Raw genomic sequence first — 24,076 nt, 5'->3', positions numbered from 1 at the left:
ACTTGAGTAATGCACAGTGCTGGCATATGATTTGTTTCCTAGAACCCAAATTTGCCAAAAATGCATTGGTAAATCAAATTTATTACAAAAAAGATTAGGCTAATTAAATCCTACTATGAGAGTTTACTAGAAGTATAACCTATTAAAATGCCTAAAAATTATCATCTTGAAGACTTAAGAGCAAATAGTTCTATGCAAGCAAAAGGAAGAGGCAAACCTGTTAAACATCTGAAACCTAATAGATATAAGCACTGTACAAATAACAAGACAAAATGATACAATATAAAGATTAATAATCTTTTAGTTACTCTATTTTAATAAGGAAGCGGCCAGACAAATTTAGACTAATAGTCTCTCAATGGCTTGTTGAACAGATTGAATCTGAGGCTTCAGTTGTGAACCTTCTTTGATAGTAATGGAACAGGCAATTACAGGGCGAGAAACACCACAAGCCCGGCCCAGGGCCTGCTTGGAGCGCACAAATACGTAGGGCACATTCTTGTCCTCACATAGCAGTGGAAGATGCAGGATGATCTCAAGAGGCTCAGCATCTGCAGCCATCACAATAAATTCAGCAATTCCTCTGTTCAAAGTTTTAGTGGCTGTAGAAAAGAAGAATCATGTATTAACTACAGTTTCATTTCTTCAAACTTCAGGAATACACTGACTGCTACTTTCAACTTTCAACCTTGTCAAATTAACAGATCCCATGAAAAAGATTTCACATACCATATTGGACTATTACTAGCCGCACATTTCTTCAGATCCTAACCCATGTTAGCCAAGATGGAAAATAATAATCTGTAACTACAGTATCGTAATAAAGTGCCATCAAGCTGCCAATGACTCAGGGCAGCCCCTCATGAGGTTTTCAAGGCAAGAGGTGATGAATGTGGTCACACTGGGGTAGGCTACAGAAGGAGAATAATGTAGAGCAGGGTTTCCCAAACTTTTCTTTCCTGTGGCCCAGTTATATCGGACTTAGGCTCGTTCGTCCGCTCTATATATTTATTGCCCTGTATCTTGCTCGACATCCTGCTACATGATTGCTGCACTTAACTCTACAATTACACCTGGAAAACTATACTTTATCCTATTACTACATCTGAGAAAGTGGGACCCTGCTTTTATACAAATTGCAATCTGAGGAGAAATTACATCTACGTTATAAGAAGCACAACAGCACTTTACCCTGTGATAACAACTACCTCCAACCATTTACGAACTGCCAATATATAATTGAGCTGTTTACAGGTTTTGTTAATTAACTTATAGAGATTAGTTGGATTGATTGGTTTCAGAATAATATATATATTTTTGTGGCAAATTAATTAAGGGTGGTTTATTATTAGGGTGGGATTTATATTTAATAAATTAGCCATTAGAATTAAATTAAGTATTTTAGCCAATTAATTTAAAAAAGGAGATCATGGGTAGGGCTTTAATTGGGTTGATTGACTTGAGAACTGGCAGCTGGCGGGGCGGAGTGGATTGGGGAGTTAAACAAGTGTGTTGTGCGAGTTGTGTAGTTGTAGTGGCTACAACAGAAGTAGCCACTAGCGAGAGATGACTGGCCTAGGGATTCCAGTTCTCCTGGGGAGGGGGAGGTATGACAGTGGGAATAGACAACGATACAAGGGAAGGAGACCGAGACCAGATAGTGCTTGATCGCCTTCCAGTCTGCGTCCCATCCCGAGGGTGACAAGTAGAGGGACCAGGTTGAATGACTCACCTCCGTCATTGGTGTTATGCAATGCCAGGTCCATCAATAATAAGACCTCTGTCCGAGAGTTTTTACTCGAGCAGGACATGGACCTGGCTTGCGTGACTGAGACCTGGGTTCAGGAGGGAGACACAGTGACTCTCTCACAAACAGCTCCCCCGGGCTACTCAGTCTTTCACCAATTGCGGACAAGCGGGCGGGGGGGGGGGGAGGAGTGGCCCTATTCATACGAGAGCTTACTCCTTTAGGGCTCTCCCGGCCCCAGAGATCGAGGGTATTGAATGTGCTGGTCTGGTGTGGGGGGGTTGGAGAAGAGTTGGCGATTTGGCTGGTGTACCATCCGCCTAACGCACCAGCCAACGCCTTACCATCCCTGATCGAGGCTGCAACAGGTTGGGCATTGGAGCACCTAAGGCTAGTGATCCTGGGTGACTTCAATGTCCATGTTGATGACTCAGCCTCTAGTCAGGCGATGGACCCAGTGTCATCCATGGCAACACTAGGACTCTCTCAGCTTGTTACATTCCCCTACCCACCAGGCGGGGCACATGTTAGACTTGATCTTTGCGGCCAGGGTTATGGTGGACAATATAACTGCAGAAGCGGTGTCATGGTTGGACCACTTTGCCCTCAGGGCTCGTGCGGATGCTCCACTCCAAACCCGTTCAGGCGATGAGCTTATTATGGCTCGCCCGCGGAGCCAGATGGACCCGGAATGGTTCCAAATGGCTCTACGGGATCCCTGGCCCCCTGGCGATTCTCTTGATGATCTATATACGGCCTCTGCGACCCCGTATTAAGCTGGCCCCGTGGTACACCCCGGAATTATACCAGCTGAAACAAGGACTCAGATGGCTAGCAAGGCAACGGCGGTGTACTCGGGACGAAGTGACTAGAACATCTTAAAGAGAGTTTATGAGGTCCTATGAGATGGCACTTATACTTTGCGGCCAAGATTGCATCTGCAAGTTCGCGCCCGGCACAATTGTTTAGGACAATTCGGAATCTCACAACACTGCCACAAGGCACGCCAAATGTTAAGGAATTAGAGATAGGCTGTGAGGCTTTTGCAAATTTTTTTGCAGATAAGGTCATGTCACTCCGCCACGACTTCCCCACCACATTAGATACAGTATGTGAACTCGAGGCTCCGTGCCTGTCTTCCAGTTTGACCCTGGATTGCTTCGACACACTCAGCTTGAAGGAAGTTGACAGAATCCTCTCTACTACACAACCAACAACCTGTGATCTGGACCCATGTCCCTCCTGGCTAATTAAAGCTTGCCAGGGGGAGCTAAAATGTCCTATACGGGACATCATAAATAGATCCCTCTCAGAGGGCCTCTTCCCAACACCTCTGAAAGAGGCTGTGGTCCGCCCCCTCTTGAAAAAGGCTACATCAGATCTGGCCGGTCTCAAACTTGCCCTTTTTGGGCAAAATTATAGAGAGGGCAGTGGCGTCGCAGAGTTTTCTGGATGACACTTCCACCTTAGATCCATGCCAGTCCGGCTTCCGTCTGGGCCATGTGACGGAGACTGTGCTTGTCGTCCTCATGGATGATCTCCAGCGGCATCTGGATCGAGGTGATTCGGCGGTACTGTTGTTGTTAGACCTATCAGCTACGTTCAATACGATAGACCATCAGTTGCTGACCCGCTGCCTCGCCGACGCAGGGATTCAGGGGCGGGCCTTGCAGTGGCTTTCCTCTTTCCTTGAAGGTCGGGAACAAAGGGTGGCGATTGGGGAAGAACTATCCCAGAGACACCTACTGAACTGTGGGGTGCCTCAGGGGGCAGTCTTCTCCCCGATGTTATTTAACATCTACATGTTTGCCCAGATTGCCCGGAGATATGGGCTGGATTTTCACCAGTATGCTGATGACACCCAGCTCTATCTACTGATGGACAACTGGACTGATGATGTCCCTGAAAATCTGGACCTGGCGTTGCAAGCCGTAGCGGGTTGGGCTTAGGTTGAGTGGGTTGAAGTTAAATCCAGTGAAGACAGAGGTCCTTTGCCTGGGCCGCGGCGGTCTGGGAGGGGAAATCCCCCTACCGGCTTTTGATGGTGCACCACTGGAAGCGGTGTGCAGGGTCAAGAGCTTGGGGGTGCTACTGGAGCCTTCTCTGACAATGGAGGCCCAGATAGCAGCCACTGCTAAAGAAGCCTTTTTCATCTTAGGTGAGCGAGACCGCTGGCTCCCTTCCTGGAGCGAGGTGACCTGGCAACAGTGATCCATGCAATGGTCACCTCAAGGTTAGACTACTGTAATGCCCTTTACATGGGGCTGCCCCTGTGCCGAACCCGGAAACTGCAGCTAGTGCAGAACACGGCAGCCAGGCTGTTAATGGGACTCCCTAAGTGGGAACATATACAGCCTATGTTATGGGAACTGCACTGTTCGTTATAAGGTGCTGGTTATTACCTTTAAAGCCCTATATGGCCGAAGACCTGCCTACCTTAGGGACGTCTCTCCCCATATGTTCCCCAGAGAGTACTGAGATCTAGCTCACAAAATCTGTTGAAAATCTCTTTGGCCAAAGGAGGCCAAACTAAAAGCGACAAGGGAGCGGGCATTCTCGATAACAGAATCCCAATGGTGGAACCAGCTACCAGAGGAAGTGCGGGCCATACGGGACCTTAATCAGTTCCGTCGAGCTTGCAAAACCGTCCTCTGTCAGCTGGCCTTTTAAGGTGCAACCACGGCATCATTATCATCATAAAAACTATGTTTATACGTACACCAAGACTGTAGCACCATCATGTTATATTGTGGGTTTATATTAACTTAAATATTGTTTATATCGAATTGTATTTTAATTGTTGTTTGAATTTTATCGTATCACTGTACGATGTACTATGTCTTGTAAGCCGCCCTGAGCCTGCCTCGGCAGGGAGGGCGGGATATAAATTAAAATTTATTATTATTATATTATTATTTTTACACTTCTCCTTCGTGGCCCACTAAAATTCGGGGGTGGAGCCAGAAAATTTGGGGGGTGGAACTGGGAGACAGGAATTATGTCATTTCCTGTGGTGTCACTTCCAGGTTAAGGGCCAAGTGATGTCACGTCCAGGGCACACTGAACCAAAATTCCACCAAAACCAAAACTCCACATTTTCCTGTGATGTCACTTCCACAGCACTCCCCCAAACCTGCCTCTTCTTCTGAAGTAACTTTGTTTTCAGAAAAATCTCTGAAACTCATGCTGAGTCAAAATGGGGGTGGAAAGTGGGTGGTCTGCAACTTTTTCATACATTCCCAGGGTCCTCTCTTTCCACCCCCACACCTGCACGCACCTGTTTGTGTGTTCTTCTCCAGTTTGCAAGCATTCCTAATGCCCATGTTCAATTGCCTGCACCACCTACACACCCCTTCCTCAACAGCACTGGCCAGTGTATGCAGTTGGAAGTGCTGTTGCCATTGCCATCAGGAATGCCAGTGCCGTGTACCACCCACACTGGGCCGCGGTAGCTGCTATTCCTCAAAATATGCTGACACATTTAGTAGGCCTTTCCTTCAGCTGCTACTACTGGAACCCTTCCTCAAGCTACAACCAAGCTTGCTTGGTTTCAAGAAAATCTTTTGACAGCTATTTTTCATGCTTTTCCTTGACTGAAACACTGGGAAATTGCTGTGAAAGTAGCAGAGAATTGTACTGCAATTAACAAATTAATTTCAAGTTATATAAAGTTCATAAAGCTTTTCTGCAGTTATCCCAAAAGGATATTTATGAGGGGCTTGCAGCTTTTTACTGGCTGTATTTCCCATGCGCCTTTAAAAGCAACCTATTGTGCAGATATTTAGCCAGTGAACTTCTTTCAACCTTTTTAATATCTACAGGAGGAGTTTAATTTTGGTGTCAGACAGCTGTTAAAAGCAGGACCAGTAAAATGGTGCCAAGTTCATAGTATCATCACTTCCAGTGCTGTTGAGATATACAGCAGTAATCTCCAATAATCTCTTTCTGCCCCACACCTCTAACTCTCACTCACTCACACAGTAATCTCATAGAAAGGCCAGCTGGCTACAACTGGGGGTGCCAATTTTTCATTGACAGAGCTCCTATGTTTGCAACAACAGTATGATGAACAGAAAAGTTTCATCAAGGAAGGAAGGAAGGAAGGAAGGAAGGAAGGAAGGAAGGAAGGAAGGAAGGAAGGAAGGAAAAGGAAAAGACAAACATGGAAAGTAAGAACATAAGAGAAGCCATGTTTGATCAGATCAATGAACCATCCAGTCCAAAATTCTCTCATACAATACCCAAAAAGCACCAGAATGTCCACCAGTGGGGCCAGGGCACTAGAAGCCCTCCCACTGTTGCTTCCCCCCACCCCCAAGAATACAGACAGAGCATCCCTTGCAGAGGAAAAAAGAAAGAAGGGGGGACCAAAGGGGGAAAAAGCCTTACTCACCATCAGATTACCCCAGCCAGCAACAATTCTGCCCAGGCGTCGTTTGGTAAAAAAAAAAAAATAGCTACTGGAATGCCCACTCCCCACCCCTCCCGGCTGAAAAAAACACACACCCCTTCTTTGCTGCCCAGGCCTCCCGGGGAAATCTCCCCAAAATAACATACTGCAAGGCACATGAAAGCTCATACCTTGAAGAACACTTCATGGATCTAAAGTGCCAGTGGATGCCAGCTTTTCTCTTAAACACTGGGAGTGGGGGAGAAGGAAGGAGAGGCAGCCCAGCTCCTCTCTGCACAACACAGAGAAAGGGGGAGGAAGGAAGCCAAACAGAACTCAGGCTTTATAGCCTGTGTCAGTCTTCAAGGCTAGCTTTTCTCTGCACAACACAGAGATGGGGGAAGGAAGGAAGTCAAATGGAGCTCAGGCTTTGCAGCCTGTGTCAGTCTTCAACACTAGCTTTTCTCTGCACAACAGAGAGACGGTGGAAGGAAGGAAGCAGAGCAGAGGTCATGCTTTGCTGGGGGCGGGGCTAGCTTTGGCTTTTCTTGTGACCTGGTAGTGAGGCTTCTGTTGCCTGGTACCGGGTCCCGACTCTGCAAATGGGAAACAGTGATCTAGAGGATTGGACTTTTGATTAAAAATGCAAAACAATATGCTGCCAGAGCCATTCCTTCGTTAATAACTTTTTGCTCTTATATCACTGAAGACAATACAGGAAGATTTAATATTTTGGCAATATGCCAAAAGCTAATCATGTTTACAATTACATACAAAAAGGTACTACTCGCTGCAAAATGCTATCAAATTAGTATGCAGACTGGTAAGGGAAGAACCCAAATTGCAACAATGTTATTACCAAATTTTAAAAAGAACTGAGATTCTGATCCTTGATCAAGGTTACCTGACATTCAGACCTATCTCTGTGTTTCCAGTCACATTTATTTGCAATGTGACTTTGCAGAAATAAAATAGCAGGTAAGAGAAAGATACCTCACCTGGTCCTACGATCAATGTAACAGGAGCACCAGCATCTTTCACTGTTAGGGCAAGGTGACAACCAAGGAAGGCAGGAGTGCTTAAAAGTATACTCCATAAAGTTGCAGTTATGCTATCCATAAGATAATGAAATCCTTTAAAATGCTACGCTAATGCTAATCCTTTACACAAGTTCAAACAGCTCTCTCACCTTCATTGGCTCCTTTGCGTAACTGTTTGTAGTTGCAGGACTGCTGTACAAGATCCAGCAGTGTCTTTGTGAGCTGGGCATCAGCTAGTGGGTAAGCTTTAGGGTTTACTTCTGCCTCAATCTGCAGAAAGAAGACACATGAAACAGATGTCCTGCTTTAAATACCTGCAATCCTAGAAGCTAAAAGATTGTCCGTGAATCAGTTAACGGCAGAACTGCGCACACTCCAGTGAGTCTTTAATGGATACTTACAGCCAGAGCTTTTATTGAGCAGGAATGCCGTTCTGGCTGGCTTGGTGTCAGTGGGTGTGGCCTAATATGCAAATGAGTTCCTGCTGTGCTTTTTCTACCAAAAAGCCCTGTTTATAGCCATTGAACAAAAGGGTTTTTTTAAAAAGGAAAATCGTGATATTCTTTAACCACCCCTTGTCATTTTCGCATAAAAAGTCAACTCCCCCTCAGCTAACTTTTACTGCTAACTAGAGAAAGCTATGCTGTCTTTCCCCCCCCAATACAATTTTTATTTATTTTCTTAAATTTTCAATAACAAAAACAATAAATAAAAACAATGAAAACAAAGTTTCCAAGAATAATGATAATATTGATAATATACTGATAAAGATAGCAAAAAAAAGTTATATCAACTGTGGCCCTGAAAAGAAAAAAAAAGTTACCAAATACTACAATATAGAGAATCAACAAAAGTCTTAAAGAAGTTAAATATGTTAAAGGTAATTAAAGTAACCAATTAGTTTTTAGAAACTGAGAATATTGGAACCCCAAAGGCTTGTATTCTTCAAGTAGTATATCAAGATTCTCTACTTGTTTGTGGTAATTAGAATGGTATGTTAAGGCATTGCTTGTCACAAATAGTGTCTGTGATTTTATCCACTAACAGATGAATCCAAATTCTAGTAAACCAGTCTTTAATAGTGGGAAGGTCCCCCAATTTCCAACAGACTGCAATGGAAGTTTTCGCAGCTGGTAACAGAATACTGATGAGATCCTTCCAAACTCTTGAAACTGTGATGTCACTCCAAAGATTCAAAAGTATAGTTTCTGGTTTGTCTGGGATTAGGTAGTCAGTTATATCTTTAATTTTTGAAATCACTTGCTGCCAAAAAGGGTTTTATATATGTATAACCCTATGCTGTCTTTTGACTTCATACTGAAGCCTTTTGTACCATATAAACCACCCTTTAAGGTACAACAATTACACATGGCAGTTCTGCCTTTAGTAGTTAGCTATTTCTTCAATAATTTTCTTTGTAACAGGCAACAGCCATTAGGATATATATATAAAAGCAGAAACATAACTCATAATTATAAAGATCACTGACAAGCCAATGTTAGTAGTCCCAGTGGGACTATTATAGGAACAACATCTAGAATAGAACCCTGAAAATGAAGTTAGGGGGAAGAATTTCTGTTACGTTTCCTCCACTTCTAATAGTGGGAGATTCCCCCACCCCCACACATTTACACCTCTAAAAACTATATCTGTAGAACAAAACAATTTCTGAAGGATAAAGAATATCGAAATCACCACTGGGAGCTTTGATGGCAGGAGCACGTGGGTTAGTGCTTAAATCTACAATGGGCCAGAAAGGTAACCACGAGGCACGGTTACAGTTTCCCTAGACACGCCACTCGGGTGAGGCCCAGATTTACTCCTTTGCTATTTCCTCTCGACCTGCAACGCCTGCATCCCCGACCCTCCTAATATCCGCTATATATTTAACCCCGCTGAAAGTCTAAATAGTCGCCAACCCCGAATCAACGTTCCCGCAATGCCTCTCTACCACGTGCTCTTCAGCAACTCAAGTTATAACCCTAAAAACGAAACAGCCCTCACCATAGCTGTTCAACGAGACGATAGCTTCACCACGTTCCTCTTCGCCGATCTGTCCTCTCGGCCCGAAAGCTTCACGGAGGAAGAATCTTAAACCACTCCAAACGTATATGCAAAATCGCTTTCCCACCGGAACTGAGGTCGAGCTAACCCAGGAAATGGTCGCGAAGGGTACGTCAGTGTAGAGAGAAGGAAGAGCAGGCGCTTGGAATATCCGAATGCTTTGCAGGTATTGCGGCCTCTACTGACTGCGTAAGGAAAGGCGCGGCAGAGACCACAGTGAAACTACTCCACAAGGCTTGGCGTGCTTAGTCGGCGGCTGTAGAAAAATCAAAGCGGGGGTGGGTGGGGAAAGAGAGAGGAGAAAATAAGGAAGGAGCGTCTGTTGGTACCTAAACTTGTTTGTGGAAGACGTTTTCGTAGACTGGTGGTGGAAAAGTGTGCTCAAGTCACATGAATTGGCTGCCCTTTAGGGTTTTCACGGCAGAAGACGTCCAGAGGTGGTTTGCCATTGCCTGCCTTCGCGTCAGGATCCTGGTATTCTTCGGAGGTTCCCCATCCAAATACTAGCCTTGTTGCGCTCAATGTATGTGCACGCCAGAATGTATGTATACTGCACAATGACTTGAAACCTAAAACACTTGCGTGGGTGCAAGCTCCATCGAATAAAATGGGACTTCTAAGTAGACCTGCCTAAAATTTGTCCCACACCCAGAAACAATACTATCCGCTGGGGCTAGAAGGCCATGAAATGCAAAGCGGGTTGTGCCATTTCCTCCCCCTCCCCCGATCTTATGCCATTAACAGCCACGAAAGAGGCGGAGTTGATGTAGCTCTAAAAAAACCTCTAAAAAACGCAGAGCCCTTTCCGAAAATGTGGCAGTATGTGCATATAAATGTCCCTTTAAAGCTAAATAAACATATTTTAAAAATCCCACAACGCACTCCTATTAATACTTTACTCTTAACATATTGTATTCGACGGGCCTTTCTTCGAAATAACCGTCAAGCCGTAAGCGCCGTAAACAGAAGTTGCACACCCAAAGACTCCAACGGATTTAGAAGGCTTAACTGTTTAAGTTTGCACTGAGTGTTCGTAAGCTCCCTGCCTTAAAGAGACAACAGGACCATTAAATTAACGTCATTACGATCGCAATGCGAACGGTGCATAATTACGAGCTTAAGGAGCAGGCGGTCCGTAAAATAACCCTTTTGTCTCAAGTTTGTTTTACTCACATTAACGGGATCACCCCGCCGGAATCCCGTGTACTGGGAGCTGCCAATCAACAACAGGCGCCTTTCTTTTCCTCCGGCCAGTGCGACTGCGCATGCTTTTCCCGCCTACGGTCTCTTGTAACCCGCTGTGGCGGATCTGTAAGTGGGTTGATGAAGAGGCGGTGAGGGAAGGATACATAATAGTGATGGCCGTCGAGCCTGTAGTTTGCCAACAGATTCACGTACTCCACGATTCTCAGTGGCTTTTGGAGTCCCTGCCGTCGCCACTTTGCTTGGCGTGCGCCCTTGAGACGCTGCGAGAGGATGGTGCCTCGGTGCGTGCGCCTTGAGCCTCTCCCCTGCTTGCTCTCTTCAGCTCTCCGCCTCCCACTGTTCTTGCTAAGACTGCAGTGATTTTAAGGACGCTTCCCTGGGAGTAAGGCCCATTGAGTAAAATGGGGCTTACTACTGAGTTAAAGTGACTCGCAGTTGCTGTCGGGCGGGGGAGTGTTATCTCAGGGACACAGTTATAGAAATTTCCCGTGTTGATTAAGTTGGGTGATGAAATTGGAATTTCAGGGAAGGGGTCTAGAATATCCCTGAGGGAATACTGCTAATGCCCCGTGTAGGATTTTTAAAAGTCAGCACTTCTTTTTGGTATGTTTGGATACACAGTGGAAAATAGGGGATTTTCTTAGGTTATATGGTAGCATTGTGTACCTGTTTCGATCCATTTTAAAAAAAAAGCTGTAGCCCTCTTTCCTGGTATTTTGGGGAAGCATCTGACTTTCTGTAGGTGTCCTTGAATTTTGTCAGCATTTGTCAGTGTTTACAGCTGTGTTCAGTGGCACATACATAGTTTGGTGGAGGTTGTCATAATACACATGGAATGAGCCACTGCCCATCTGTGGTTCTCTTTTTTCCTTAGGTAAAGGTAACTTTGTAGTTTACCAAAATCAATTGTGTAAGTAAACTTCAAAACATTAATAACTGAAAAATATACAAAATATACTCAGGGCTCTTTTTGTAGAAAAAGCGCAGCAGGAACTAATTTGCATATTAGACCACACACCCTGATGGCACCATTGTTTCACACAGGGCTTTTTAGTAGAAAAGGGCCAGCAGGAGCTTATTTGCATATTAGGCCACACCCCCTGACACCAAGCCAGCCGGAACTGCATTCCTGTGCGTTCTTGCTCAAAAAAAGCCCTGTATATACTTGTATTTATTACAAAGTAAATCAAAAACAGACGTAGGCCCTGTTGATAGCTTCAATTATGAATCAAATTGCACTGTCACAATATGCATTTTGGCCCATTGGCCTTTCTCAGTGGTCAAACAAATGATATTATGGAATGGCTCCTGGCATTATAATACAAGTAACTTCTTATAAATTGACCAAGATGAATTTTGTAGTAATTATTGTTTGTGATCAAAGGCAAATTATTTAATCAGAGGCCTCATTCTTGATAATTAGCTGCCATGGTCAGGTACACTTTTCTATGGTAAGGGTTCAGTTTTATACCTGTCTTGATGGGTCAAATTTTGCATCAGAATTTAAGTACTTCTGTACTTTTTTTCAAAACAAATAACTGATGAAACTTTCTGATCTTCAGTTAGTGCGCAAGAATCATGTGCTCTCCTGCCTACATGATGTTCTGACTTGGCATGCAGCACTGATCATCCCATTGCTTGCTCAAGATGAAAGAGTATATGTCCATTCCATAGCAACTCTGTTTGGTAAGAGAAACTCATATCCACTTGCTTAACATAGGTTTTGGACTGTACTAACAGTTGGTATCAAATTGTTGTTTTTGGATATGGACACTGGAATTCGCCTGCACAAATAGCTTCTTCTCACTTTTCTGTGATATGATTTACTTTACTGTAGGAGTTCCCAACCTTTTTGAGCCTGCGGACACCTTTGGAATTTTGAGAGGGAGTTATGTGAAGAGAGAAGCCATCTTAAAAGCTAAACTCTCATTTCACTGTGCTTTGACTTCTCAGTGTTAGTTTTAAACCCTTTCCCCCTTACTGGCCAAGGTCATCTAGGCCTGTTCATTAACTAATACAGTTCATCTGTGAATCTGGTAAAAGAAGGGGGAAGCTTGCTCCTGTCCAGAATATACCTTGGAGACAGGTCTGTGATTGGTTGGGGAAGGTCAGGAAGTTATGACTGGAATTTCCTATAAAATATAAACTATGACGGAAGAGAGTATTTCTTCTTATCGTTTTTCTTCCTCCTACTTGGCTGCCTGAAGATACTTGTATGCTTTGGAACACCATACTTTAGGTTTAAGAACCTATACTTCTGCAAGAATTAAATAAGTAGCCAGCTAGCTTTGTGGGGGTTTTTGTTTTTGTTTTCTGCATTAAGATGGGCACTGAACTATATGATCTATTTTTTTAAAAAACCCTTGTCTTGAGTAAAGCTTTTTTGGTTTAGGGTGTGTGTGTATTACTGGGGAGTAACTTGAATCTAAACCAGCTGGGTTATGTTATTGCACCAAAGCAGAATCAGCCTTGACAGATTGTGACTGCCACCCCCCCCCCCACCAAAAAACCCCCCACCTGCCACAGAAGGTGAACCTAAACCCAAAATAGCTGTTGTAGGAGGCAGAGACAAAAGAAAATTTATCCCTCATTACTTTCCAAAACAATTGCAGAAGGGTTGAAGAAAAGGGGGGAGGGGAGGAAAGAGATTGGGGAATAAAAAGAAACAAAAGAAAGCTGTGGGGGAGGGAGCCAGAGAGAAGAAGGGAGACATATTGAGGAATTTTTAAAAAGCCTGAAAGGGAGAAGAGGAACCACATACCTGGATACTCACCAGCCCTTTTGATCCTCCAGTGGTTGTGACTGTTACTGCAGCCATGAACAGTCCTTTCATATGAACATATGAAGCTGCCTTATACTGAATCAGACCCTTGGTCCATCAAAGTCAGTATTGTCTTCTCAGACTGGCAGCGGCTCTCCAGGGTCTCAAGCTGAGATTTTTCACACCTGTTTGCCTGGACCCTTTTTTGGAGATGCCGGGGATTGAACCTGGGACCTTCTGCTTACCAAGCAGATGCTCTATCACTGAGCCACCGTCCCTGCCCCGCATTCATTTGAATGCGGGCAGCCAATAACAAGTCCTGCCTTACAATGGCTCAGTCCACTTCTGTAAAGCTCAGTGGGTGTGAGGGAAAGTACTGGCAGGTCACAGGTGCCATGGTGCTCATGGGTGAACCTGCTTTATTTCATGCTCATTCTTGTGCAATAGTAGTGAAATGCCTAAGACTATGAACTGTGAGTCAGGAGCTAGGAATCTGAAGGAGCAGCGATATGCTCCCTTCTCCCTTATCTGGGAGAAAGTAGTGGGATGTACTTCTGTGTTAGGCTGAGAGAGTGTGACTGGCCAAAGGTCACCAAACAAGCTTCCATGGCATGAATGGGGATTCAAACCCAGTCTCCTATATACTAGTCTGACATTCTTAACCACTATACCACACTGGCTCTCAGTTGTGACATGGTCCATATATCTCTGTGTGTGGTAACACTAGGTGAGTTGGATGCAGGGAGCATTTTGTCTCCTGTAATGATTTAGCCTGCTGACCAGTAATGTAAATTCATGCCACATAGCACTGAGTTACCAAAAAGAAGAAATAAAGTGATGCTGGAAGTTTTCTAATTGTCTTCTTGGACCCAATATTGATTGCAGAAAAATTATATTTATGTGTGGGTTTCTCTTATAGGGATCTTGAGAAGTATGGAAGACAATCATATACTGGATTTATCCATTGAAGGTAGGAAAGAAATATTGAGCTTGATTTAGTGTAGGGAAAGAAAATCAACTATTTCTGATTAAATTTACTTTGAAGTATGTACCAAGTGTGATGTAACCAAAAATATGTGCAAATGTTAATGTTTCTTCTCTTTAAGAGTGACTATTTCCAAACCTTCAGTTTGTAACACCTCAGCAAGGCTATCGATAATAGGACGTTTTGGAGGTTATTAATTCATAGGGATGGAAATGACTTGACTGCACATAACACACACACATTTCCGAGTTGACAACAAATTCTAAAGGAGTTTTAGATTGTGATCCTAATTCGTGGGTCTACTGAAGTTGTGAAAATTTTCATTGTCTCAGCAGCTTTAGTAGTCATGATTGCTTTTCTTTCCCTTGCCTAATAAAAGCTCTATGGCTTGTTGTTATGCTACCTTGAGCAGTTGTTGTTATACTGCCTTGAGCAGTATAAGAATCTGAAATTTCATTTATAAGCTCTATTTCCCAGAAGGCTAGAGAAATATTTTTGGCAACATCCAAAGTTATAATAGGATTTTGATTTGAGAGTAGGAAGAGGACCAACCTGCTTGGATTGGAATAATAAAAATTCACCAACCACAGTAAAATGAAATAACACCTTAGATTGGAATATAAAGGACATTCCAATAGAATATGAGAAATTGTGTTTATTCTATCAAGGAAACAAGAGCAAATTCTATTAGAGTAAGGAAGGTATCATTATTTCTAAGCAAGATTTTGCAGCTCCTAAATAAGGCATAGCTATATTTCCATAAGACTGGGAAATTTACCTCAACAATGGACTCAGTTCATGTCCTTGAGCAAGTCAGTGCAATTTGATTGCCCACTTGAAAAACTGAAACATCAGTGACATATACTGTATTTGCACTGAAGATTGATGATGTCTGTAAGGTACTCTGCACTCTTAGTGATAAATAAACCTCCCCCTGGAAGTGACAGTGCAGACTTTTTTCCTGAATGTATGCCTCATCTTCCACATGGTTTTGGTATAGAGCAGGAATTATTTTTAAATCCTCCTTGTTTTCAAAAGGGTCTTGTAAAACCACAATAATTTTATTGAATGTTTATTGTCTTCAGTTGTCATTCATTGTTGATATAGCAAAGCTTGTTCTGAAATATTCAGACGTAACTTTAGAGATCAATTAAGTTAAAGTGTAAATATCTCCACACTCTTAAAACAAATTATGAACTAAAAGTATAATGTCCCACATAAATGATTTAAGGTAGATTCCAGACTGGGGCAGGCTTGTGCAGTTACCTTATTGTTGCTTTGAAAATCTGAATTTCCGCACCCACATGTCTGTCATCCAGGCTTTACTGCAATTCCCCCCCCCCCCAAACTTTACAGCAAAGCAGGTTTGAGAAAGATCAGAGGTAATCTAGGGGAAACTCTGGAGTTGCACAAATGTGCTATGATGCTCTGGGGAGGGTGAATACACCGTTTCCAACACCTTTGGGCCCAGGGCAAATAACTAGATAAAGCAGTCCACCGATTTTTTTCAAATATGTCCCTATTTGTTTGAGCACTGAAAGCTTTGGTAACTAGCAAAGGTGATTAGGAGACATAAGAAGGCCAAAACACTCTGCAGGTATTGGCTAATGGGTGTTAGAAAAGAGAAGAATTGCAGATTTATACCCCGCCCTTTTCTCTGAATCAGAGACTCAGAGCAGCTTACAATCTCCTTTATCTTCTCCCCCCACAACAGACACCATGTGAGGTGGGTGGGGCTGAGAGGGCTCTCACAGCAGCTGCCCTTTTAAGGACAACTTCTGCGATAGCTATGGCTAACCCAAGGCCATTCCAGCAGGTGCAAGTGAAGGAGTGGGGAATCGAACCCGGTTCTCCCAGATAAGAGTCCGCACACTTAACCACTACACCAAACTAGCTCTCAGAGCTGTGTTAACATTCCTGTAATAGAGGTCATCAGTTCATAAGTTTGCCATAAGTTGGAAGAAGTTTGATGACCCTTAACCCACAGAAACACAATATTCTTTTTTAATCTTTACATGTAAATGGTATTGGTAATTCAAGCTGATAAATTTCCATTCTGACAGCAAACAAAATCTTGCTGATTTATTACCAAGGAAGTTATTTGTGATATTCAAAATAGCCATCTGCACATTTCTTAACAAAGCCAAGCAGTACATAGGAAATGCAGTTTCTTTGAGCTTCTTTTTTGATGGAACAGATGGAATGGGGTCATTAGTCATTAATTATGAGCCAAGAATAATTTCAGTTGGTTTTGAGGAACTGAGATATCATAAAAACACCTGAAGAGTTAGTTTCAGTTAGTAGTAAATAGCCCCCCACGCATTTTAATGAAAGGGCGTGGCCAGTGACGTCACTTCCGCTGATGTCACCGGAAACTGCGTCATCAGGGTCATGACCCCAATGATGTCACCCAGGTCATGACCCCACCCCCACGTGACCTAACCCCCGCCAATCACCATCTATGCCCCACCATGACATAAGCTACCCCGCATATTTAATTAATTAAGCACCTCCTCCAGGAAATGACCTTACTGACTCACACCACGTGGTGTAGCCAGGCCAATCAGCGTCTACATTCACCCCGCTGTGACCTAGCAGCCCTGCATATTTAATTAATTAAGCACCTCCTCCAGGAAATGACCTTACTGACTCACACCACGTGACGTAGCCAGGCCAATCAGCGTCTACGTCCACCCCGCTGTGACCTAGCAACCCTGCATATTTAATTAATTAAGCACCTCCAGGAAATGACCTTACTGACTCACACCACGTGACGTAGCCAGGCCAATCAGCGTCTACGTCCACCCCGCTGTGACCTAGCAACCCTGCATATTAATTGAGCAGGCCGGAAATCACATGTGTAGCCCCCTCCCCTGCCCCCTTCTCCAGCGCCTCCCACTGCAGCATCATTGAACTTCCGCCTGTGGCACCCCACCCCAGAAATTGGGGGCTGCCACTGAGAAGGCCTGAGTAGGTCCGTGTGACCCCTCTAACAACACGCCCAGTCTCCCCTGGCCAATAGCAAATGGGGCTGGGGCCCACCCCCACCCAACCCGCTCTCACCAGGTTATTTTAGGAAAGAAGCCATTTGTGCTTGAACACACGTGCACAGGCTCTTGCTGAGAACATGGAAACTCCGGCTAGGTATTCACCACACCACCACTATCGGGGAGGCCTAGCTTCAACAACATTGGCGCTCCTGGCAGGCAGCTGGTATTCGACATTCCTTCTGCATCTACTATGTACTTTGGTGGCGTTGTCCCTATGCGCTGTACTTACCGGGTCTCCAGTGAGGCTGCGGAGATGCCCGAGTACTCCGCAACTCCAGAGGTAAATGGCAGAACAGAAAACACGATGATGCTTGCATGGGAAAGCCAGCATGATGTATGGATGGCGCTTTCCAGCTGCCCTGAAGATGAGATGGACTTGGGAATGCCCTACCCGCTGTGGTGTATTTACCGGGACCCTGCTGAGCAGTTTGAAGATGATGATGAAATTCCAGAGGGGGGTGAAAATGAAGAGGTTTTAGACGAATCCATGGAACAAGAGAATGCGGTGTCAAATTCACAGGTAATCAGGTAAAGCAGCAGCAGAAGAAGAAGATATTGGATTTATATCCTGCCCTCCACTCCGAAGAGTCTCAGAGCGGCTCACAATCTCCTTTACCTTCCTCCCCCACAACAGACACCCTGTGAGGTGGGTGGGGTTGGAGAGGGCTCTCACAGCAGCTGCCCTTTCAAGGACAACCTCTGCCAGAGCTATGGCTGACCCAAGGCCATGCTAGCAGGTGCAAGTGGAGGAGTGGGGAATCAAACCCGGTTCTCCCAGATAAGAGTCCGCACACTTAACCACTACACCAAACTGAAGGCAGGTGATGGGCTTTTTCACTGAGCTGTTCTTTTTATTTTAATAATAATAATAAATTTTATTTATATCCTGCCCTCCCTGCCGAAGCAGGCTCAGGCTATTTTGACAGCTTGATGAGAATTTTATCCAGGCTTTCAGTAATCTTCACATTGGTAACCCTGTTGACGTGAATCTATCGTGTGTGTCGTGTTTCTGTACCAAAGTTACCCAGTGCGACAAGAAAAAGAAGATTAAAATGAATAATAAGCGGAAGAGGTAGTTCTGTTACAATAAAGGCATTTGTTTTATAACCTTGTGTGATCATTTCTGAGTTAAGCGGGGCGATGATGGGGGCAGTTGATGAAGAGGAGGCCTTAAGACACGTGTATTATACACCCGGAGAAGGAGGGAGCTTTGGCGGGGTGAGGCCTCTCTTCCAGGCAGCCAAAAAGCAGTGTAAAGCGATCACTCAAAACCATGTTACTAACTGGCTTTCAGAACAAGATGCTTCTACATTGCATAAGCAAGCCCACGTCCGCTTTAAGAGAAACAAGATTATGGTTTCTGGTCTCGATGCCCAGTGGCAGGCAGATTTAGTTGATATGCAGAAATTTTCCAAAAATAATGATGGCTACAAGTACATTTTAACAGTTGTTGACATATTGTCTAAATATGCCTGGGCTTTGGCCTTAAAAGACAAGACAGGGGGGAGGGTGTCAAAAGTCCTTAAGGAAATTTTCAGACAAGGTAGAATACCTGCCAAGCTTCAGACTGATGCAGGTAAAGAGTTTCTAAACCAGTCTGTAAGCAGCGTGTTAAAGCAGCATGGAGTCCACCACTTGTACACCCATAATAAAGTCAAAGCAGCTATTGTGGAGCACTTCAATCGAACATTAAAAAAATGTGGTGGTATTTTACTGCCAACAACACCTTCAGATATATTGACATGCTGCCTCTGCTTATTAAAAGTTACAACCACAGCTTTCACAGGACAATTGGAGTCCGTCCTGCAGATGTAAACCACACCAACGCTCAGACCGTGTGGAAAACGCTTTACAGAGACTGTGTTGGGGCAAATGTAAAGGAGAGGCCTTTCATTAGAAAAGGAGATCATGTGCGTGTGTCTAAAAGCAAAGGAGTTTTTGTAAAAGGATATGAATGGAGCTTTACAGATGAACTATTTATAGTAGAACAGGTCATCTGTAGAGGCAAGTGTACTTGCTCAAAGAATATGCTGGAGACCCTGTCTTAGGCTCATTCTATACTGAAGAGCTACAAAAGTTAAGAGTAAAGCAGACAGAGTGTATCGAATTGAGAAAATCTTACCCTCCAAAGGCAGGGGGAAGAGAAAACAGCATCTAGTGAAGTGGCTAGGATGGCCTGATAAATTTAACAGCTGGGTTCCTGCTTCTCAACTCTGAGATCCCCACCCTAGAAGAGACTGTTAAAGCCATCAAGCAACTGAAAAGTGGCAAGGCAGCGGGAGTTGATGGAATCCCACCAGAGATCTGGAAGCATGGGGGCACAGTACTACATAGCGCACTTCACAAAGTACTTGTCACCTGCTGGGAACAAGGCAAACTACCACAGGACTTTCGTGATGCAATCATCATCACTCTACACAAGAACAAAGGAGAAAAGTCAGACTGCTCCAACTACCGGGGGATAACCCTGCTCTCCATTGCAGGCAAAATCCTTGCCAGAATGCTCCTGAACAGACTGGCGCCCACCATTGCAGAAGAACTCCTCCCAGAGAGCCAGTGCGGCTTCAGAGCTAACAGGAGCACCACCGACATGGTATTTGTTCTCAGGCAGCTCCAAGAGAAATGCAGGGAACAGAACAAGGGTCTATATGTGACTTTTGTCGACCTTACCAAAGCTTTCGATACCGTTAGCAGGAAAGGCCTGTGGCAAATCTTGGAACGTATAGGATGTCCCCCAAGGTTCCTCAGCATGATCATCCAGCTACACGAAGACCAGCGAGGCCAAGTCAGAAACTGCAACGACCTCTCGGAGCCCTTCCCAAAAGGCACAGGTGTAAAGCAAGGCTGTGTTCTTGCGCCAACTCTCTTTACGATCTTCTTTAGCATGATGCTTCAAAGAGCCGCAGTAGATCTAGATGATGACGATGGTGTCTACATCCGCTATCGCACTGATGGCAGCCTGTTCAACCTGAGGCGACTAAAGGCTCACTCCAAGACAATGGAAAAACTCATCCGAGAGCTACTATTTGCTGATGATGCTGCACTCGTCTCCCACTCGGTATCAGCTCTGCAGCATATGACGTCCTGCTTTGCAGAGGCTGCCAAGCTATTCGGCCTAGAAGTTAGTCTGAAGAAGACAGAAGTTCTCCACCAGCCTGCACCCCAGGAAGATTATCACCCTCCCTGCATCACTGTGGGTGAATCAGTACTGAAGACAGTCCAGCAGTTCAGCTACCTGGGGTGCATCATCTCCTCAGATACCAAGATCGACAAGGAGATTGACAACAGACTGGCAAAAGCAAACCGTGCATTTGGCCGACTGCACAAAAGAGTGTGGAGCAACAAGCATCTGAAAAAAGGCACAAAGATCAATGTTTACAAAGCGTTTGTGATGACAACCCTCATCTACGGCTCCGAATCGTGGGTTTTATACCGTTATCACCTGCGACTCCTTGAGCGCTTTCATCAGCGCTGCCTTCGCACCATCCTCAACATCCACTGGAGTGACTTTGTGACCAACACTGAAGTCCTCAAGAGGGCAGAGGTTACAAGCATCGAAGCACTGCTGTTGAAGACGCAGCTGCGCTGGGCAGGGCTTATTTCTAGGATGGAAAACCACCGCCTTCCCAAGATTGCTCTGTATGGCGAACTTTCCACCGGCCATCGAAATAGAGGGGCACCAAAGAAGAGGTACAAGGACTCCTTGAAGAAATCCCTTGGCACCTGTCGCATCAACCATCACCAGTGGTCTGACCTAGCCTCAGATCGCAAAGCATGGAGGCACACCATCCACCAGGCTGTCTCTTCCTTTGAGAACGCACGCATAGCTGGTCTTGAGGACAAAAGGAGATTGAGGAAGAATCGCACTGCTACAGCACCAACCCCAAATCAGACTTTTCCCTGCAGCCACTGTGGCCGGATCTGCCTGTCCCGCATTGGTCTTGTCAGCCACCAGTGAGCCTGCAGCAGACGTGGACTACTGCACCCTTCTTAAATCTTCGTTCGCGAAGTCAAGCCGAGAGAGATATAGAAAGAAAAAAAAATGGCTGACAGCAGCTTTTTTATCGTGCTCCCCAGCAACTCTTGCGCAAGTGTTTTTCCACAGAACACTACAGCGGCCTTTACCACACATCTAGCACGGTCACTGAACCTTCCAGGGGACTGGGTGGTTGGGCTTGTGGAAATACAGTATCCTCACAGCTGGAAGACACTCACCGAAGATTCCACCGTTGTAATCGTTACCAAGGAGAAACAGTGGAAATACAGATTCAGTAGCGGCTATTATAAAAGCATTCCTGACCTGGTGGTGAAACTGAATAACACCATACAGTCACATTTCCCACCCCCACCTGAACTGAGCATGGACTATGACCCGCTGTGTAGGAAGATCGGTCTAAGAGCACCGTCTACTTATACCTTTTCAGCTTCTAAAGAATTGGCTCACCTTTTAGGGGCACCCCCAGATAAGGCAATCCAAAATATAAACTTTACAGCAGACATCACAGGGGGGTTCAGCACTTTGTACATTTACACAGACATTGTGGATCAGCAAATTGTGGGTAATGCATATGTTCCATTACTGCGTTGTATCACTGTGCAAGGGGAGACTGGCGACTGTATCAATAATATCTATGACAAGCCACACTATATTCCTGTGAATAAGCACCACATAGACACCATCACTATTGAAATAAACAGACCAGAACAAGAACGTGCCATTCCAGTTTGATAAGGTGATCGTGAAGCTTCACTTTCGTCCGCGGAAAAGCCTGGTCTGTTAAGCACGCAAAGACGGTCATCTTAAAAAGCTATGGGGATCCTGACCTCTATCGGAATTACTACAAGAACCAGGCTGGCTATGCTCTTCCTGGGTACCATGGTGCCCCAGTGATGTATGGGGCGGGATTAGGTGGAATTTTTCAGAGCCTTTTCAGAAAAGCTGTCCCTCTTTTGAGAAGGGGGTTTGAACTCATGAAGCCCCATGTGAGAACCGCCGCCAGAAATATAGCCAAAGATGTAGTAGGTCACGTTTCTGGCGCTGTTCTAAATAAAGTGAGTCCCCCTATGACACAAGAGGGCTCAGGCCTCATGTACCTTAAAAGACAGCGAGGAGTTAAAAGAAAGGCATCGCGGGCGCAACTAATTGGCCCCCCACGCCCCTTTAAAAGAAAAGCTATGAAGCGCAATGTCCCTCAGAAGCAGAAGGCCAAGAAAAGGGCAGGAAGACGTCTCCTGAGCCCCTGAGATATATTTTAAGCAGCAATGGCTTTTATTCACAGCGGGTCAGAAAAATGTGCCAAATCTGAACTGGACCTATTCCAAATAGCCCCTACGCAAACCAGCATTGAGAGATGTCTATATATTGAAGTTCCTCCCCTGGCTGCTTTGTCAGAATCAGTGCCACTTGACTTTTTCATTGCTGGAAATGGAGATGATTATATGGATTTAAATAATACCCTGCTTTACCTGTGCTGCAAAATCGTGAAAGAAGATAGGACAGACCTTGACAGAAATGCAAGGGTTAATCTGGTGAATTACCCTATCGCGTCCTTCTTTAGCCAGCTGGATGTGACTCTGGGAGACAGGCTCATCTCGCAGTCGCATAACGCATATCCACACAGAGGGTTTATAGAAGCTGTACTGAATTACAGCAATGATACTCTGAATACTCAGTTCTCTGTAGGCTTGTTTTACAAAGACACAGCTGCTCAACATGAATCAACTGCCCTGGATGGGGACAACAAAGGGTTTGTTAAAAGAGCAGCTCTAGCGGCTGGAAGCAGAAAAATAGATTTGCTGGGTCAGCTTCACAGTGACCTGTTTTTCCAAGAAAAACTGCTCTTAAATGGTATGGATGTCAAAATTAAACTGACACGCAGTAAACATGCTTTTTGCCTCATGGCGGATGATTTAAACAGGGGTTGCAAATTAAACATCTTGTCTGCCTCCCTTTTCGTCAAGAAAGTCAGAGTAGCTCCGGGTGTCCGTTTAAGCCACGCCGAGGCACTGTTCACAGCTAATGCCAAATATCCTGTAAACCGCGTGGGCATCAAAGTGTTTAGCATCCCTGCAGGAAGTCGTGTCAGCAACCAAGATAATTTGTTTTGTGGGTAATTACCCAAGCTGCTGGTTATTGGACTGGTGGATAACGAATCCTTCAGTGGGGCCCAATTTCTGATATAGCCGCGACCAGATCATTTGAAGTTGAGCATAGAATGGCTTTCTTTTGTTGTGGGGTAGTCTTGATAAGTAGTTTTAGGAGGGGCAGATTCCTCTTTATATGGCTGGACATGTTGACACTTTGGAGGATTCGGAGCTGACAGACTGTTTAGTGTGCTGTCTGTTTCCTTTTGTGCCCACTGGGGGCTTGTTTTGTTTTTAAGACATACGCAGCAGGCCACTGGGGCGGGAAAAACCCCGTTCTTAACCTCAATGAATCTGGCGTGCACGCATTTAAATCCACCAGCAGATACCCATAAGGTTTTTGTGTTGCATCCTCAAAGGCCTCCCGAAAGAATTGGGACTTCCCCGGGTACATTTGGCGGGCCAGAGTGGCAATCTGTAATTTGTCCCTGGGGTTTGTAAACAGAATCATGTATTTTGTATTTAAACTTATGGTTCTGGTGCTTTTTCCACGAAAGAAAATATTGAGTAATAAATATAATGCTCAGATTCCGATGATGCATGTATTTGGTAAAGGCTCTCTCAATTTCAAGGTTTTGACAAGCAGAGTCCATCAAATCATCCACTATAATCAGACTTACTTTATTACCGGGGAGCAGTTGATCATCATTTAGGGTTTCAGGCAGCCCTTCAACAATCTTTACAGATGT

At 44.7% G+C, this 24,076-nt stretch overlaps 2 protein-coding genes across 6 annotated transcripts in view; one reads left to right on the top strand and one right to left on the bottom strand.

The window, feature by feature from the left end:
- Positions 1–298: 298 nt before the first annotated feature.
- SNU13 (small nuclear ribonucleoprotein 13) lies at positions 299–10,782 on the bottom strand. Of its 5 annotated transcripts, none has more exons than XM_060245362.1 (4): positions 10,415–10,782; positions 9,182–9,497; positions 7,327–7,447; positions 299–602 (listed from the first exon to the last, which is right to left on the bottom strand). In XM_060245362.1, the coding sequence occupies exons 2-4, from the start codon at positions 9,182–9,184 to the stop codon at positions 340–342; spliced, it is 387 nt and encodes a 128-aa protein (XP_060101345.1). In that variant the 5' UTR covers positions 9,185–9,497; positions 10,415–10,782; the 3' UTR covers positions 299–339. The 5 variants fall into 5 exon arrangements, with proteins under 5 accessions (XP_060101345.1, XP_060101349.1, XP_060101347.1 ...); XM_060245366.1 differs by having other exon boundaries at positions 10,148–10,420; XM_060245364.1 differs by having other exon boundaries at positions 10,251–10,420.
- The window catches only part of MEI1 (meiotic double-stranded break formation protein 1), an 89,212-nt gene continuing 75,700 nt past the window's right edge, over positions 10,565–24,076 (top strand). Inside the window, exons 1-3 of the mRNA XM_060245361.1 lie at positions 10,565–10,728; positions 12,010–12,133; positions 14,128–14,178. Coding sequence (XP_060101344.1) covers positions 10,600–10,728; positions 12,010–12,133; positions 14,128–14,178 — 304 coding nt within the window. The 5' untranslated portion in view covers positions 10,565–10,599. The remainder of the gene's footprint in view (positions 10,729–12,009; positions 12,134–14,127; positions 14,179–24,076) is intronic.

This window comes from Heteronotia binoei, chromosome 8 (genome assembly GCF_032191835.1).
Source record: "Heteronotia binoei isolate CCM8104 ecotype False Entrance Well chromosome 8, APGP_CSIRO_Hbin_v1, whole genome shotgun sequence".
In the NCBI taxonomy this organism is placed as follows: domain Eukaryota; kingdom Metazoa; phylum Chordata; class Lepidosauria; order Squamata; family Gekkonidae; genus Heteronotia; species Heteronotia binoei.
The sequence above is the reverse complement of the archived record's forward strand: the minus strand, read 5'-3'. Positions and strand labels throughout refer to the sequence as shown.